Below are 19,054 nucleotides of genomic sequence, written 5' to 3' on the forward strand. Positions count from 1 at the left end.
ATAATTCCCACTTGACAGAAAAGGAAACAGAAGCTTAGAGAAATCAAGTAATTTAAGATAAATCAAGTAATTTACCCAAGGGCACAGAGTTGGGGGGTGGTAGATCTGGGATTCAACACCAGATCTTTTGGGGTCCACCTCTTATAATTTTCCTTTCTAAAGCCTCTAATGCATCTGCTCAAATTTCTTGAGGCAGTAAGAAGTATATAGCAAGGGGTCAGAAGCTTCTTTCCATAATTCTAGAATTTTCAAGTTCTCCCCTTTCCCTACAAATGCCAACATTCTTCCAAATCTCCTACCAACACGAAACTTGAGAACTTGGCATGTATCCCTGAAGCCTTAGAATTTAAACCTAAGAGCCAGGCAGGTGCTGCCACCTTGTGGGCAGAGACCCTCACTGCCAGTTCACCTTGCCCCAAACTACAGCGAGATTGATTGCCTGTTTGTGCACTCAGGTTTCCGTTCCATCTTTCAAGGTGTTCTCTAAATACAGATGATGATATATGTATATAAGCCACAAATGTTCTTTTTTTTCCACAATGCACCAGCAATTTTGCCAGGAATTGCAGACATAGTGATTAAGAAATATATAGTTTTTGCCCTTTGGGAACTTACAAACTAAGGAAGGTCACAGATATTAAGATAAAAGTCACAAACTGACAAGTGCTATGAAAAATAACTACAAGATGCAGTGAAATAGTATATCTGGAAAATTGAATTTAGATTAAAGATCTGGAAAGATGTCTTTGATGAAGTGTCATTAAAACTGAGAAGCGGAGACTGAGTAAAAATTAGGAGAAATGAGTGGGTGTGGGAAAGTTCCTTGAAGAAAGTGTTCTTGTAAAAAGGCCCAAAGGCACCAAAAAAAATTTGTGGGCTCCAAGAAACTGAAAGGCTATTTTGCTGGAATGTAATGAGTAAAGGGAGAAGGAAATGGCAACCCACTCCAGTATTCTTGCCTGGAGAATCCTGTGGACAGAGGAGCCTGGTGGGCTGCTGTCCATAGGGTCGTAGAGTTGGACACGACTGAAGCGACTTAGCATGCATGCATGCACTGGAGAAGGAAATGGCAATCCATTCCAGTGTTCTTGCCTGGAGAATCCCAGGGATGGAGGAGCCTGGTCGGCTGCTGTCTATGGGGTCGCACAGAGTCAGATTTGACTGAAGCAACTTAGCAGCAGCAGCAGCAATGAGTAAAGAATGGCATCAGATAAGTAGAAAAGGTGGAAGCAGCCAAAGTATGCAGGAAACTTAAGGGCATGTTAAGGATCTGGGTTTTACTCTAAATACACTGCATAGACACTGAAAGATTGTGAGGAGGGAGGGAGAAGATTTCATTTACTTTTTAAGATCATTCTGGCTGCTGTGTAGAAAATGATTTAATGGGGGCAAAGATGGAAGAATGGAGAGTAGTCTGGAAACTACTGAAATGAATGAGGTAAGAGAGGGTGGGGCTAGGTCTAAGGAGGTGGAAATGGAGGATCAAAGGATATGTTAGAGGCAGAAATGCTGGGACTTGGTGATGAACTGATGAGGTATATGCATCTTTCAGTCACTATCTGCAAGAAAACATGGGTGTGAAAAATATCACTGATCAAGTGATTGCCTCAGGGAATAAAAACCTGGGACAGGTGTAGGAAAGGTTAGTGTCATAACCAGAAGGAATATATATATATGTATGTAATTATGCAAATTATGCAATTATCAATTATCCTATCATGTAGAGATAATCATGACTAACATTTTGATATTTACTACTTGTCATCTTTTTACACACATGCTTGTGGTTTTGTTACAAACATTCATTTCTTATTCAACCCTCTCCAAATATTTACTGTCTGCTATATTCGAGGCCCTGTTCTAGCACTAACAGTACATCAATCGATTAAGATGAAGTTCCTGTCCTCTTGAATTCAAGAGAGAAAGGAAACAAAACCATAATATGGTAAAGGACTGACCACCGCTAAGTCACTTCAGTCGTGTCCGACTCTGTGCGACCCCAGAGACGGCAGCCCACCAGGCTCCCCCGTCCCCGGGATTCTCCAGGCAAGAACACTGGAGTGGGTTGCCATTTCCTTCTCCAATGCATGAAAGCGAAAAGTGAAAGCGAAGTCGCTCAGTCGTGTCCGACTCTTCGTGACCCCATGGACTGCAGCCCATCAGGCTCCTCTGTCCGTGGGATTTTCCAGGCAAGAGTACTGGAGTGGGGTGCCATTGCCTTCTCCAAAGGACTGACATGTTCTAGTAAAATTAAGAAGCATCTTGGTATCACATCTGTATGTACAGTTCTATAATACATTTTTCCAGTTGAAGTGAAGTGAAAGTCGCTCAGTCGTGTCTGACTCCTTGGGACCCCATGGACTATACAGTCCATGGAATTCTTCAGGCCAGAATACTGGAGTGGGTAGCCTTTCCCTTTTCCAGGGGATCTTCCCAACCCAGGAATCGAACCAGGGTCTCCTGCATTGCAGGCAGATTCTTTATGAATTGAGCTATCAGGCAAAGAATCAGAATACAATGCCTACTTTTACAGTTTTACTGGAACATGTGCTGTGCTCAGTCACTCAGTTGTGTCTGACTCTGTTACCCCATGGACTGTAGCCCACCAGGCTCTTCTGTCCATGGGATTCTCTAGGCAAGAATGCTGGAGTGGGTTGCCATTTCCTTCTCCAGTTATCTTCCCAATCCAGAGATTGAACCCAGGTCTCCCACATTGTAGGCAGATTCTTTACTGAGTCACCAGGGAAACCCCTGACCATACCCATTCTTTTACATATTGTCTATGGTTGTTTTCATATTAAAATGCCAAGGTTGAGTCGTTTTGTGCAAAGTCTGAAATATTTGCTATGTGGCTCTGAAGTTTGCTAATCCTTGGTCTATGACTTTATATAGTCTTATAAAACACTTTTCTTTTTAACTGACGTGTAGTTGATTTACAATGTTGCACTAATTTCTACTGTACAGCAGAGTGATTCAGTTATATATATATATATTTAATATTCTTTTCCATATGGTTTATCATAGGATACTGGTTGTAGTTCTCTGTGCTATACTGTAGGACTTGGTTATTTATCCATTCCATGTATAATAGCTTACATCTGCTAACCCCAACCTCTCACTCCATCCCCCCCAACCTCTTCCCCCTTGGCAACCACAAGTGTTCTCTATGTCCATGAGTCTGTTTCATAGATAGGTTCATTTATATCATATTTTATATTCCACATGTAAGTGATATCACACAGTATTTGTCTGACTTCACTGCCTGTAATAATTTCTAGTTGTATCCATGTTGCTGCAAATAGCATTATTTCATTCTTTTTTTAATGTCTGAGTAATATCTCAGTATATGTATATGTACCACGTCTATCCATTCATCTGTTCGTGGCTATTGTGAATAGTGCTGCTATGAATGCAAGGGTGCATGTATCTTTTTGGATCAGTTTTGTCTGGATATATATTATTGTAAGGAATGGGACTGCTAGATCATATGGTAATTCTATTTTTAGTTTTATGAAGACTTTCCACACTGTTTTCCACAGTGGCTGTACCAACTTACATTCCCACCAACAGAAAACATCATGTTAATAGCTATTTAGTATTCTATTTAAATGCTTAGCAGGATTTCGCTAATTTCTAAGAACCCAACTGGTGAATCCTTTTTGTAACAAGCAAACCAAGGTGGAGGCAAGATAAGCCCTGTGAAGGGTGAGTGATGAGGGAAAGCTGGAGGCAAGATAAGCCCTTGAAGGGTGAGTGGTGAGGGAGAAGGTCTTACCTTGCCCGTGAGGTGCAGGTGCTGACACAGAGCTGTCTGCCAGGCACAGACCCAGTCGGGGTCCTTCAGGTCACAGTAGCAGTAATAAAGTAGCACCTCCCCTTCATCGTTGCCCTGGCCACTATACAAAGAAAACCATGGGGAAAGAGCAAATGAGTCACTGGCAGGAAGAGGCTACAATTCATAAAGTAGATTCAGGCAGAGTCAAGAGGGAAGGCCTAATGGAGCGACTCATGCCTGCCCTGGCTCCTATCATCCTTCTCCTGCATTGGAAGCAACTCTGGTCTGTATTTGCTCTAAAGAAGACAATACCTGCACCAAACTCCTTCCTTTCTAAAAAGTGAGCTTACTTTGATTTCCTTGTTTAATCATCATATCCATGAAACAGATACTAATAACCCCTTTTTAAATTTGAGTCCATTCTGGTTTATCCTCTAAGGCAGTATCTGTTTTGAATCTCTCTCTGTACAAAAAGGTTTCACTTTCATTTTTTCATGTAATCCTCTTACCCATGAGACAGGTTATTATCATCACCATTTTATAGCTCAGTGAACTGAGCCCAGTTCATCCTGCATGAAATAGATGCAAAGTGACAGTCAGGACTGGAACACCAGTCTTCTGACACTAGAATCCATACTCTTCCCACTGCACTCTGCTGACTTTAACTAACTAGTCATGGGTCCTGGTGGGTGTCTTATCCCTGAGCCTTGATTTCCTCAACTGTAAAACCAGAGGACTGACATAAACTGCCTTTCTCAAAGTGTGCTCTGAAGCTGTTCCATGAAATCACCTGTCTGAGAAATCCTGCAGACAGTATCTCCCTCTTTGAAAATCACAGTGACAGCCCCTCATATATTGAAGGCTCTGAGAAGCTCTGCAAAAAAGAACATTTTAACCTAATGTCTCCCCAATTTAATTGTCTTTAGCACCTCTTTTCAATACCTGAGAGCACCCTCCAGAGCTAGTGCTGTAGAGAGATTTTAGAGAATGCTGTCATAGATGGTAATTCAGGTCCCATCCAGCTCTGAACTCGGTGACTCTCTCATCAATGCCCTCTTATTTCAGGGCCTAGTCTCCTCTAACACCTGCTTGTCTATTAGTGTATCTGTTTTCCTCTCTCTAAATTCCTATAACAAATTATCGTCTGAGCCACACAATTTTAAGTGATAATTGCATAGCTTGTCTTACACTATCTGCTAAATGTTTTGTGTATCCTTTTTCTTTGTTTTTCTAACTAAAAGGCAGGTCCATACAGAAATGAAGAGACCACATTTGTATCACTTCACAGTTCACGTGAGCTCTTACCATCATCACTTTATGTAATTCTTAGAGCAGTTCTGTGAGGTAGGCAGAGCAGGCATTATTTCCAGTTTTAGAGGTAAGGATGTAAAGGTATGAAGAATTTAATGACTAGCTCAAGTCTAACTCCAAGTTCAGTTCTCTTTCTTTCTCTTCTTTCTGATAAGCAAAAGGAACTGGTATTAAGACCAGTGACAAAAGTGTATCAAATGTGGGCATTTTCTGTTCACTGAATAGTTTAGGAATTCCTTTAAGTCAGAAATCTGCCCTCTACAATTAACATAATATTATGATGTGGTGAGGTTTTCAAAGGCAGATCTAAACTTCTAACCCTATGCCTTAGTTCTAAAAGTTAACTTACTTTCTAAAATATATTCAGCTCCAAAAACCACATCTGGTAATAAAAACCCCTTTCTAAGCTGACACTTTAGGGTAGAAGAATCATGAACATCTCTGGGCCTTCCAGCTTCTCTTTGGAAATAACATTTTCTGTTCTTTACCTCTCCCGAGAGAAGTAAAGACATGGGATGCCTTCCAAGATACCTAGAGTGCACTGCCAGCTGCATGGGTATACGCTACTGCATAGGCTGTGGTCTTCTATTACACACACGTTTATCGGCCTAGCTTAGGCAGTACAGAAATTCTGTGCCTTAAGGATCTGCCATTTTAGTGGATGGGTGGTGTATCATTCCAACTGGAAGAACATTTTTCAATGAAACAAAAGGTACGGAATGAAATTCTTACCGTATCAGCTCATCAGGGTTAAAGCAGCTTGTATCAGGGAGCCAAGTAGACACTTCTCGGTTACAGGTAAGGTCCTCTTTGAAAGGGTTCCTTTTGTCTGCAGACTCAAGACTCTTGGAGGTACTCGATGTCACAGCCAGCTGCTTTAAAACAGAAGCAGCCTCACGGCAAATCTCATCAGCATGCTGTGTTGCCACGTGTCTGTGGATGCTGGTTGGGTCTGTAAATAGTTGCTGGCAGCAGTTCCACCATTTTTCTTTACGTTCACAAGGAGGTGCTGGAACTTCTTTAGTTTTAACGAAAAGGGCAAATGCCTGCAATTACATTTCAAATATGTCACTAGTAAATAACTTTAGGTTTTAGGTTAGAATGAGAGTCTCAGTGAAATTTTTTCCATAGGGGTTTCTAGTTTTAGGTCCTACAATTCTGCAGAACTTCTTGAGACTGAACTTCCTCCAAAAAGGAAATGGTCAAAGAAATTATAGAATATACTTACTATGGAATATTAAGCAGCTAGTTTCAAACTACATGGGAAAATATTTATGGTATAATGTTAAATGGAAAAAATTGAATAGAATTTCCTTATATCATGTAATCTCAATTACATAAAAAAGTACATTGAGGGACTTCCTGGTGATCCAATAGTTGAGAATCCACCTTCCAGTGTAGGGAACCCTGGTCTGATCCTTGGTCCAGGTACCAAGGTCCCATGGGCCATGGGAGAACTGAGCCCACTGAGCCTGTGTGCTCTAGAGCCACAAGCCACAATGAAAATCCCGCATGTCCCAACTAAGACCCAATGCAGCCAAACAAATAAATTTTTTACAGTATATTGAAAAGCATGGAAAGAAATGTACCAAATGTTTTGATTTGGTTTTTGGAAGATAACTTTATTGTTATTATAAAGAGGATTTAGGCGAATTGTTAAAAAAAAATTAAACAATAGAAAATTATAGATGTACCATAATTCTTTTAACCAATTCTAAATGAATGAGCTTTTTTGGTTTCCAACATTTGCAATTATAAGCAATGGTGAAGGAACATGTCAGCATATATCTTTGTATACTTCTTTAACCATCTACTTATAAAAAGCAAATATCCTGTTTTTATTTTCCAATCTTTGATTAGCAGTAAGGTTGAATATTTTTTCATATTGATTCTATGTTCTAGTTTGCCTCTTCATACCCGTTGCCTATTTTTCTACTGTGGCATTTATCTTATTGATTTGTAAGTAGTTTTAGTGACCTTTTATTGATCATAGTTATTCAAATTTGTTTCTCTACTTGTCATTTGTTCTTCAACTTTGTTTATGGTGTTTTTTGATGTCAAAATTGAAGTTTATACATTATGGTACGGTTTATGGCATCTATGATTATCAGTCTTTCAAGATATTTTCCCTCTTGGTTTCTAGAAAGAAAGGTATTAATATTTTTACATTATATATATATACACACACACATACACACATAGTGCTTATATATATAGTTTAAAATTGTTCAAAATATATAAATAACAATTTATATTAATGTAATATTTAAACAGTTTTCTTAATGCATCTGAAGACTAAAGCATCCAAAATTGGGCACTCTGAAGAATAATAATTATAAATATGGAGCATCATTTTTAGATCTTCCTCAATCTGTACACAACCATATCTGGATTGTCCCAGACTGAAGCAGGATGGGGTAGTCTGAAATTACACTGAAGGGCACTTTTTAGCCTCTTGTGCAGTTGATCATTCTGTATAGGCCAAAAAAAAGAGCAGTACGTCAACTTGAGTGCTTCTTTGTATTATACTTAGAACTTCAAATCTTGTTCTCTAATTGAGGGTACTAAGAAGGAAACACTTACAAGGAAAGAAGGAGAACACTTTTTACAAGGAATAGGCTGAGCATTACACAATTATTTCAGTTGACAATCACTGTACATCAATAATTACTATGACTATTAGTTTATATATAAATGTAAGGTATTGTATCCAAGTCCTCATTAGCATCATTGAGGCCTCAAGAAGTCATGATCCTTAAAAAATTTTTTTAAGGATTTTTTTTCTTCTTTCCTCCCTTCTTCCTTCATCAAAAGTCCTCAGGCAGGCCTGAGTGAGGTGGGAGGCCCAGTGTGAATGTGGCCTGCCACTGGTCTCTTAGGGCCTTCTGAACAAGGCACTGAGGATCCAGCAGCAGTCAGGGCCCATGTGGGGTCTGCTCAGGAGAGAGAGGCAAGCCAGAGCTAGGAAGGTAGCTAAGAGCGGCTGAGGCCTGTGTGGGGAAGGCAGGCTGCCGAGGTCCAGCCCCGGCGGGGACGGCGTCGGCGAGGATCAGGATACAATAGCTTCAATTAGATATTAATTAGAGATATACAGAGTAATAGAATGAGGATAGCTCAGTAGGAAAATTCAGTGGAGAAAAGAGGCTGAGTAGCTTGGTTTACGCAGGAGACCAATAAAACTTCAAGACAAGAAGTTTGCACCACTTACATAGGCCGCAGGCGTCCTTCCGTTCTCCCGAAGGAGAGGAGACACTGAGGCCTCCCCGGTCAGATCTTAGAAGCCCAGGCAAAATTAGTAAGCTTGGTGGGTTCCGTGCTCCAGATGGAGACTCAGCCAGAGTTTGAGAGAGAGAGAGCGACATGGGGAGACCAGTACTTCGAGAAACTGATCCCAATTCTTTATTTTCCATGGTCTACTTTTATACACTGAGATGTTATGCAAAAGTCACACGGGGTCAGCAGTCCTGACTTTTATCAAAGTCAGGTGCATCATACAAATGTATACAGAGGTCTTAGGGGTGTTACATCATCTTCTGACCAGGGGGCCTGCTGACAATTTATGACCCTCTCCTTGTGACAGCAGTCAGTCAACCAGGACACTTATTTCTCCAGGGGTGATTATTCTTAAAAAAGGTTCCACCTTCCGAAGGTACCAGATAAAGTTACATTCCTATAGGGTGAGGGTGTAGTGGGTTTTAATTAAGGAAAGAATTTACTTAGCCTAAGGTCTAACGTGATTAATATCAAAAGTTAATACTTATTTCTTCTATATATTCATTAATGTGTATAAGGGCAGGGGATGTGGAGACTTAGCAGTAAACATTGGCTCAACAAATAAAAAACCTTTCACCAATACAATTTCTAATCAGCCCACTATACTTATACTAATAGTTTTCTAACTTCTCTAAAGAACCTGTTTTTAGAAGGTTTAAAGCATCTCATGCCTCTCACGGTTGGGAGGCTGTGAGCAATCACATGTGGCCGGACAAGCCTGTCAGGCAGGCTAGAGAACCTTCAGAGGAGTTTGTAGGTTGAAACACTCCTATCACGCCCAGGAATTATTATTAACTGGAGCTCTAAGTTAACTCCTTCTCCGAAAGAGGTGGTGGGGGACAGCCCCCCGTAAAGTCAGAGGTGTAGGTGAGAGCACAAAGTAGTAAAGTAGGCAGGCTCTGGTTATGGCGGTAGATGCTCGAGAATTTCCAGGGGGACTCCTGAGGCTCGATCCCGCCTTTGCGTATGTCAAGCCTCCTTCCTCATGACCTTTGCCACGGGTGGAGGTCCTCCCACCAGCTCCCCACAGCAGGCCCTGATGGAAGAGGCAGCTTGACAGAGTGGGGAGACTGACTGCATACAGGGGAGTAAGCAATTAAGTATACACACTGGGACTGAAGAGAGCTGGGTTTGCCATCAAACGTCATCATATAGGGAAGTTATAAATATAAGGGGAGAGAATAAACCTGTGATATGGGAACGGAACTGAAGGTTCCGTGAGTATGAACTCATCTGGTTTATACTGATATGAAAGTAAATACAGAAGTATGATATATAGAAATGTATGTGTTTTTCATCTATATAGATATTAGCTCTATCCAGCATCTATTTTTAGCTCTGTCCACCAGATGTCCTGAGAGAAGCAGCACCTTAGTAGAAATGAATTTATCTAGCCCCTTGGTTTTGGTTTTCCACCTCCATAAGAACCAGTGTTCCTTGAAGAAATGTTTGACTCCAGGGATGAGAGACAGAAAGAACAATATGACCCTGAAACATCTTGTTAAATCAGAAAGTAAGGAAATGCTCAAAGAATGATGGGGGCAAGTCAAAAAGACATAGATACTAGCTGGAATCCCAGCCAAACCTGAGATGATCTGAGAATCAAAATAAAAAATTATGATATTGGATTATCACCCACTGAATAAAATGGCATTCTTGAATACACACTGATACAAATAAACTGGGAGCAAAGAAAGTTCTTCCTTACAGAAGACTGCCAAGTAAGAAATACAGAAGGAATGAAGCAATTAGAAAGTCACCATTTAGAAATCATCACAGTAATAGTCAACTAAGCAAAGAAACACCAATGGATCTAAAACTAGTAGATGAAAGTTCATTGCGAAATAGGCTAGTTCAGTTCAGTTCAGTTGCTCAGTCGTGTCCGACCTTCGCGACCCCATGAATCGCAGCATGCTAGGCCTCCCTGTCCATCACCAACTCTCGGAGTTTACTCAAACTCATGTCCATTGAGTCGGTGATGCCATCCAGCCATCTCATCCTCTGTCGTCCCCTTCTCCTCCTGTCCCCAATCCCTCCCAGCATCAGGGTCTTTCCCAGTGAGTCAACTCTTCACATGAAGTGGCCATAGTATTGGAGTTTCAGTTTTAGCATCAGTCCTTCCAATGAACACCCAGGATTGATCTCCTTTAGAATGGACTGGCTGGATCTCCTTGCAGTCCAAGGGACCCTCAAGAGTCTTCTCCAGCACCACAGTTTAAAAGTATCAATTCTTTGGCTATTTACATAGTCTCAAACTATTTTCCCTCAAATACTGAATAACTAAAAGGGAAAAAAGAATAATTTTAAAGCAAAGAAATCTGAGAAGGCACTTCCTTAATTGGGTACCCAAAGTTAACATCGCCAGTAACAGGACAAATTGGCACTGTGACCGCCTGACAGAATGCAGCCGGATGAACACAGTGTCTCTTGTGGGGCAGTCTTGTTAACAAAAACCACAACTTGAATCTAATCACAAGGAAACATGAGTGAAAGATCATGAGAGACGTCCTACACATACCTATCACCTTCTGAAAAGTCACGGTCATGATTTCAGGGGAAAAAAATGAAAAAGTGGTCCAGATTGAAGAATTTTGAGATATAACAACTAAACATGTGACCTTAGAGTGGACCTATAAAAGCCATTTGAGACAACTGAAGAAACATGAATGGAGCTGCTGGGCAAAGGGGATCCTCTGTAGAATTCTGGCAGCTTTTCTGTAGGATTGAAATTATTGCAAAATAACAACAACAACAAAATGTCTGTATCCTTTGGGTTTCATTTTCAAGGAAATCTGTGTGGGATGCAGGCAGAAGGGTGGAGTATAGAAGCTATAATAAGAGACATCTATTCTTCATTGACGTGGAGCCAATATAAGATGATTTTGCAAGAGGAACAAAAGCCTGGAGGTAAGAAAACTAAGTCTCAACTGTATTTCTTCAGTCAAGTCATTTTCCTTTGAGCTTCAGCAGGAGAAGGGTTTAGTCAGTGATCCCTGAGAAAAGCATCAATGGCCCAGAAGGGCAGCATCCATCTACCACACTGTGAGCCAGTTCTCGGTGGCCTGCAGCATTCCAAGCCACTCTGTTCCTTCTCCCAGCCAACCGAGCCCTGCCAGCTGGGCCGGACCCGGGGTCTTAGGCAGCAGCTGCCCTGACACCTGTCTGTTCTCCTATGACTGAGGCTCCTGGGACTCTTCCCATAACCCCAGGTGGGAAAAAGAATCGAGCCCATCTATCAAGAATCTGTCAAGTACTCCACTGTAAATTAGGTGTTTCCTATGATCCTCCTTTGCTTGGCACTGAACTAAGTTTAACTAAGAACTGGTTAATCACTGGGCACAGTACCCAACATGATGCAGTCTTTCTTTTGTAAAGCAAATGTTACAAGTGACAAATGTGACCAGACCTGACTAGAACTTACCGTGAGCGTGGCAGCAGCCTGGTGTCTCACCAGCGCTCCACTCCCTGGAGGACAACCTTGATGAGTTACTTCTGGACATATCTGCATTAACTGTACCTACATGATCCTGAAACATGAACGGCAATTTTACCTTTTTCTTTGCAAATGAGTATTTCTTCTTTGCACTGACATCTAACTCTGCTTTGAGGCTGCTACTGGGATTCATAAGACTCGTGTCTTTCAAATCCAGGTCTGAAAACCTTAAAACACAGGCCTCCAGGTCATCATCTCCTTGGTCTGGTGAAGTGGAAGAAGGCATCTGGTTTGGCTCCAGCCGTGGGGTAGGGTCCTTTCTGCTAACTATCACCTAGGAAGTAAGCAAGGGAAAAACAACAACGTCCAAGTCTTTGATTACTACTTGAAGTAAATCAGTCATGTAAATGAGCATGGCCCAGTAGCCCAAGCTATCCATTCATTCTCTTGTTCATCTAAGAAATATTTATTTAGCACCAACTGTATGCCCTGCACTGTTCTAAGCCCTGAATATGTAGTAGTGAAAGAAACAGAGAAAGTTTCTTCTTTCTTAGAGCTTACTTTCCAGTGGGGAGAGAGAGGAGGTAAACAAATGAATTAAACTGCTTTTTTTTTTTTTTAAAAAGTCAGATGGTAGAAAGGGCTATGAAGACAAATAAACAAGGTAAGGAGACAAGAGTGATGGAAGGACTCTTTAGAACTCAGAGAGTAGTTCAGGTCTTTTTGAGGCAGAAGCATTTCAGCAGAAACCTGAATTAGAGGGTAAGCCATGCCAACATTTAGGGGAAAACATACCAAAAAAAAGTACGAGGTACGACCAAAATCAACCAAGCTGCGTGTTCAGTTCAGTCGCTCAGTCGTGTCAGACTCTTTGCGACCCCATGAATCGCAGCACGCCAGGCCTCCCTGTCCATCACTAACTCCCAGAGTTCAATCAGACTCACGTCCATCGAGTCAGTGATGCCATCCAACCATCTCATCCTCTGTCGTCTCCTTCTCCTCCTGCCCCCAATCGCTCAGCATCAGCTGTGTGTTAGTACCTTTAATTCAGAGAAGGCAATGGCACCCCACTCCAGTACTCTTGCCTGGAAAATCCCATGGACGGAGGAGCCTGGTAGGCTGCAGTCCATGGGGTCTCTTAAGAGTTGGACACGACTGAGCGACTTCACTTTCACTTTTCACTTTCATGCACTGGAGAAGGAAATGGCAACCCACTCCAGTGTTCTTGCCTGGAGAATCCCAGGGACGGCAGAGCCTGATGGGCTGCCGTCTGAAGGGTCGCACAGAGTCAGACATGACTGAAGCGACTTAGCAGCAGCAGTGCCTTTAATTATAAATACTTTTCTCTTTTGTCCCCTAATTTTTGAGCTGGTCAAATTCCCTTCCTTAGAAAAAATAACTATCTAGAGAGCCTCATGAGTCAAACTTACACTTTGTATCGCTCAGTCATGTCTGACTCTTTGTGACCCCATGGACCATACAGTCCATGGAATTCTCCAGGCCAGAATACTGGAGTGGGTAGCCGTTCCCTTCTTCAGGGGATCTTCCCAACCCAGGGATGGAACCCAGGTCTCCCACATTGCAGGCGGATTCTTTACCAGCTGGGCTACCAGGGAAGCTCAAAGAAATGAGCCAAAAGAAATATACAAACTGCTACCATGGCCAAATCTTGTCAAAAGGAACACAGTACACCAACATGATGCATTCTTTTGTAAAGCAAATGTTACAAGTGATAAATGTGAAGAATAACAAGAAAGACTAGGGAAAGTATGGGCTTTGGATTATGGTGCAGCTGGGTGCAAGTAAGTGAACCTGGGCAGGATATTTACCTTCTCTGAGTTCTAGTTCCCAAAAGCATAAAATGGGGATGACAGTATCTACCCTGCAGGACTGTGGTGAGAGCTAGGAAGCTGTTCAAATGGAACTGTTAAAACCAAATTCTTGCTCCTCAGTCTTCCTTACCTCAGTAAACAACAATTCTATTCTTCCTGTTACTCAGACAAAAACTTTGGGATTCTCATTTCCTTATTTTTTCAGATGATTGAAAACCTTATCAACTCTGCTTTTGAAATACAATCACATCAGACCACAATGCACCACCTTCACTACCAGCCTCCTTCAAGCCATCATTTGACTGAATGACTACAGTTGCCCAACTGCCCTGTTCCTGTAGAAGCCACAGAGGTAACTTTTTAAAAATTTTTATTTATTTTACTTTTAGCTGTGCTAGGTCTTTGTTGCTGCACGCAGACTCTCTCTAGTTGTGGTGCAGGGGCTTCTCCTTGTGGTGGCTTCTCTTATTGTGGAGCACAGGCTCTAAGCCCCCAGGCTTCAGTAGTTGTGGCTTGCCGGGCTCTAGATCTCAGAGCTCAGTAAACTTACGCAGGATTAAGTTGCCCCACGCGGCACATGAGATCTTCCCGGACCAGGGATGGAACCCGTGTCCCCTCAATGGCAGGTGAATTCTTAACCACTGGGTCACCAGGGAAGTCTCAGAGGTAACGATTAAAAACTAAGTCCGATCGCCCTCCAAAAGCTTCTAAATGTACCAGGATAAAGTCCAACGTCCTTACAAAGCCCCATCTACCACCTCCCTAATCTCATCTTCTCCCACTTTTACTCACTACCTGATTGCATTGTTTGCTGGTTCCTGAATGAGTCATCATTACTAAGAAAGCAGGAGTTTTCTTTTGTTCACCTCTGCATCCAGAAAACTGCCTGGCACATGACATATACAATATATTTGTCGAACGAAGTAAGAGTGATTGGGTGGCCAGGAAAGACTTCACTAAGGGCCCAATGTTTGAACTGAGACAAGGAGCCATCCATGCAGACTTAGGAGCAGAGATCTTCAGGCAAAGGAAATAGTATGAATTCCTCAGGTGGTAAACAGCTTGACTTACTGCAGGTGCAGGAAGTCAGAGTGGTTGGAATACAGTGATGAGAGTAAAACCCTGTAGAAGAGGTTATGGAGTTTACAATAGAAAGTCATTGGAGAGCTGTAAACAAAGGAGTAAAGTGATCTGATTCCGATCTGTTCTGAAGGTAGAGCTGGCAGAGTTTCCAGGTAGATTGTTCTTTAGGAAGTGAAGGAAAAGGACCTAAGAATGACTCCTATCCACGTTTTTGGATTAAGCAGTAGACTGGATGGTGCCATTTACTGAAATGGGTAAGACTGAAGGAAGAACATTCAGGTGACTTAAATCAAATCCTTTATGATTATACAGTGGAAGTGAGAAACAGATTTAAGGGACTAGATCTGATAGAGTGCCTGATGAACTATGGACGGAGGTTCGTGACATTGTACAGGAGACGGGGATCAAGACCATCCCCATGGAAAAGAAATGCAAAAAAACAAAATGGCTGTCTGAGGAGGCCTTAAAAATAGCTGTGAAAAGAAGAGAAGTGAAAAGCAAAGGAGAAAAGGAAAGATATAAACATCTGAATGCAGAGTTCCAAAGAATAGTGAGGAGAGATAAGAAAGCCTTCCTCAGTGATCAATGCAAAGAAATAGAGGAAAACAACAGAATGGGAAAGACTAGAGATCTCTTCAAGAAAATTAGAGATACCAAGGGAACATTTCATGCAAAGATGGGTTTGATAAAGGATAGAAATGATATAGTAACAGAAGCAGAAGATATTAAGACGAGGTGGCAAGAATACACAGAAGAACTGTACAAAAAAGAGCTTCACAACCCAGATAATCACGATGGTGTGATCACTCACCTAGAGCCAGACATCTGGAATGTGAAGTCAAGTGGGCCTCAGAAAGCATCATTACAAACAAAGCTAGTGGAGGTGATGGAATTCCAGTTGAGCTCTTTCAAATCCTAAAAGATGATGCTATGAAAGTGCTGCACTCAATATGCCAGCAAATCTGGAAAACTCAGCAGTGGCCACAGGACTGGAAAAGATCAGTTTTCATTCCAATCCCAAAGAAAGGCAATGCCAAAGACTGCTCAAACTACCGCACAATTGCACTCATCTCACACGCTAGTAAAGTAATGCTCAAAATTCTCCAGCCAGGCTTCAGCAGTACGTGAACCATGAACTTCCAGATGTTCAAGCTGGTTTTAGAAAAGGCAGAGGAACCAGAGATCAAATTGCAAACATCCACTGGATCATCAAAAAAGCAAGAGAGTTACAGAAAAAACATCTACTCTGCTTTATTGACTATGCCAAAGCCTTTGACTGTGTGGATCACAATAAACTATGGAAACTTCTGAAAGAGATGGGAATACCAGACTACCTGACCTGCCTCTTGAGAAATTTGTATGCAGGTCAGGAAGCAACAGTTAGAACTGGACACGGAACAACAGACTGGTCCCAAATAGGAAAAGGAGTACGTCAAGGCTGTATATTGTCACCCTGTTTATTTAACTTCTATGCAGAGTACATCATGAGAAACGCTGGTCTGGAAGAAGCACAAGCTGGAATCAAGATTGCCAGGAGAAATATCAATAACCTCAGATATGCAGATGACACCACCCTTATGGCAGAAAGTGAAGAGGAACTGAAAAGCCTCTTGATGAAAGTGAAAGAGGAGAGTGAAAAAGTTGGCTTAAAGCTCAACATTCAGAAGACGAAGATCATGGCATCTGGTCCCATCACTTCATGGGAAATAGATGGGGAAACAGTGGAAACAGTGTCAGATTTTATTTTTCTGGGCTCCAAAATCACTACAGATGGTGACTGCAGCCATGAAATTAAAAGACGCTTCCTCCTTGGAAGGAAAGTTATGACCAACCTAGATAGCATATTCAAAAGCAGAGACATTACTTTGCCAACAAGGGTTCGTCTAGTCAAGGCTATGGATTTTCCTGTGGTCATGTATGGATGTGAGAGTTGGACTGTGAAGAAGGCTGAGCGCTGAAGAATTGATGCTTTTGAACTGTGGTGTTGGAGAAGACTCTTGGGAGTCCCTTGGACTGCAAGGAGATCCAACCAGTCCATTCTGAAGGAGATCAGCCCTGGGATTTCTTTGGAAGGAATGATGCTGAAGCTGAAACTACAGTACTTTGGCCACCTCATGCGAAGAGTTGACTTACTGGAAAAGACTGATGCTGGGAGGGATTGGGGGCAAGAGGAGAAGGGTACGACAGAGGATGAGATGGCTGGATGGCATCACTGACTCGATGGACGTGAGTCTGGGTGAATTCCGGGAGTTGGTGATGGACAGGGAGGCCTGGCGTGCTGGGATTCATGGGGTCTCAAAGAGTCGGACACGACTGAGCGACTGATCTGATCTGAAGGACCAGGCAGTTAGATACGCAGCTGTAGCGCTCACCAGCGGAGAAGGCAATGGCACCCTACTCCAGTACTCATGCCTGGAAAATCCCATGGACGGAGGAGCCTGGTAGGCTGCAGTCCATGGGGTCGCTGAGGGTCGGACATGACTGAGCGACTTCACTTTCACTTTTCACTTTCATGCATTGGCGAAGGAAATGGCAACCGTGTTCTTGCCTGGAGAATCCCAGGGACGGGGGAGCCTGGTGGGCTGCCGTCTATGGGGTCACACACAGTCGGACACGACTGAAGTGACTTAAAAGCAGCAGCGCTCACCAGAGATGTCAGAGCGAGGGATATTCAAATACACGTATGGAGGTACCTGATAACTATTGAAAACGTTACTAAAGCAATCACGCGTTCTTTCCTAAACCACAGGTCAGAGAAGCGAGAGATCAGATGACGACCAGAGAGTAACCTTGGAGTAGCTGGCTCACGCTTCGGAGGGTCCTTCTGTCCCCGGGTCGCTGGAGCCGCCTCGCACCCCGGCCTCACCCCGCGCACCGGGCTTGGCCTAATCTCTCCGCCCAGCTTTCCCCAGCCGTCAAAGGCCGGGAAGTGGGAGCACGTACCCGCCCGTCCTGATCCTTTCTCAGATCTCTCTTCACCGAGCAGTCTCCGCCTAGCAGTTGCCACCGCTCGCAGCCCTCGCACTCCCAGCCCCCTCCTGTATTTAGGAAGGAACGCCGTACCGCACCTCGCTCCGGAAGTTACGCAGTTGGTGAAAGGGCCGCCGGGAAAACCCCCGGGAGGCCCCGAGAGAGGGACTGAAGTGGAGGTGGGGACAAGAGGGTCCCTCCTAGACAACCCGCCTCCGGGCGTAGCTCGCGACCTGCGGGGTTCGGCCTGGCGGAAGAGGCGGTGCTCTCCGCGTGGCCCCGGAAGGGCTTTCAGCGAAGGCGGGCGAAGGAAGTAGCCAAGAGGCGGAGGTAACCCGAGAGGGTCGCTGCGTGCGGGGCAGAAGCCACCGGCCTGGTGAGCTTTCAAAGCCGGCTCTCCTGGATCCGAGCTCGCGGAGCCATCCAGCCATCCTGCCTTGTGCTTCCGGGAGCCGCCGCGACCGAGAGCGCCTGCGCGCCGGCCACTCCGCGCGCCTCGCCGCTGTACTCCCACTGGCCGGCGGCCTGACGGTTCCTGCCGCGCTTCGTGACCGGTGTCTCAGCTCCGCGGAGCACCAGCGTGTGGCATGTCGCGGCGGCGGCACAGCGACGAGAACGATGGTGAGTGCCCTGAGCCCGGCCGCCGAGGCCGCCCTCAGGTGGGCCGAGGTTTGGCTTCCCTGGTTTTCGGGTCTCGAAAGAAGGGACGGGAAGCCTTTCTTCCTCCGGGAGCGTTCGGAGAGCCGCGTAGAGAAGGGGTGGCACGGCGGGAGTGCGGCCGGGCAACTTTGGGAAAGCCCCCTGCTTCCCCCGGTCCCAGTTCCTCAGTCGTTGGCCACGGGGAGGCCTGGTGGACCCCGGTCCCTAGGAACTCTTCAAAATTTGGCTCTTAGCATCTCCGAGCAGGGAATGCTAAGAGTGTTTGTGTCTGTGCCTCCGCTTATCTTAGGGACCCACTCTACCCAGTGCCTCGTTTTGACCCTCAAATTGCACTTAAAAAGGACTCAGAAGATGAGAGATCTGCTGAATCCCGATCTGAGCTTTCTCCTGTACCCGTCATCCGTCATCTTGCCTTCTTCCAAGCGATAGGGAAAGAAATCGGTGTCTTATCCACACCCAAGAGGTCTCTTAAGAAAGAGATGTACGTAGATTGTTGTGTTACATTTTGAGCTGACCGTAAGCATATTTCCCTCGTGTAATAAAGAGTGTCGGAAGACTAACTGGAGAGCTCCTAGAGATTTCGATCAACCATTTGGATGGTTGCGCTCGTGGGGATCATGGAGTTGTCATCGTAATAAAAACCAAGAATAATTTTGCTAGTTAAAAATAGAAAAGATATTTATCTTGCAAAAATCAGTTAAGAACACACATCCAACA

At 43.7% G+C, this 19,054-nt stretch overlaps 2 protein-coding genes across 2 annotated transcripts in view; one reads left to right on the forward strand and one right to left on the reverse strand.

The window, feature by feature from the left end:
- The window catches only part of TSTD2 (thiosulfate sulfurtransferase like domain containing 2), a 28,692-nt gene extending 10,910 nt beyond the window's left edge, over positions 1–17,782 (reverse strand). The window contains exons 1-4 of the mRNA XM_055578599.1: positions 17,651–17,782; positions 11,911–12,126; positions 5,819–6,132; positions 3,776–3,896 (exon numbers count right to left, since the gene is read on the reverse strand). Of these exons, the coding sequence (XP_055434574.1) occupies positions 3,776–3,896; positions 5,819–6,132; positions 11,911–12,078 (603 nt within the window). The 5' untranslated portion in view covers positions 12,079–12,126; positions 17,651–17,782. The remainder of the gene's footprint in view (positions 1–3,775; positions 3,897–5,818; positions 6,133–11,910; positions 12,127–17,650) is intronic.
- An 85-nt stretch (positions 17,783–17,867) lies between these two features.
- NCBP1 (nuclear cap binding protein subunit 1) overlaps positions 17,868–19,054 on the forward strand; it is a 36,684-nt gene continuing 35,497 nt past the window's right edge. The window contains exon 1 of the mRNA XM_055578591.1: positions 17,868–18,298. Within this exon, the coding sequence (XP_055434566.1) occupies positions 18,265–18,298 (34 nt within the window). The 5' untranslated portion in view covers positions 17,868–18,264. The remainder of the gene's footprint in view (positions 18,299–19,054) is intronic.

This window comes from Bubalus kerabau, chromosome 4, assembly GCF_029407905.1.
Source record: "Bubalus kerabau isolate K-KA32 ecotype Philippines breed swamp buffalo chromosome 4, PCC_UOA_SB_1v2, whole genome shotgun sequence".
In the NCBI taxonomy this organism is placed as follows: domain Eukaryota; kingdom Metazoa; phylum Chordata; class Mammalia; order Artiodactyla; family Bovidae; genus Bubalus; species Bubalus kerabau.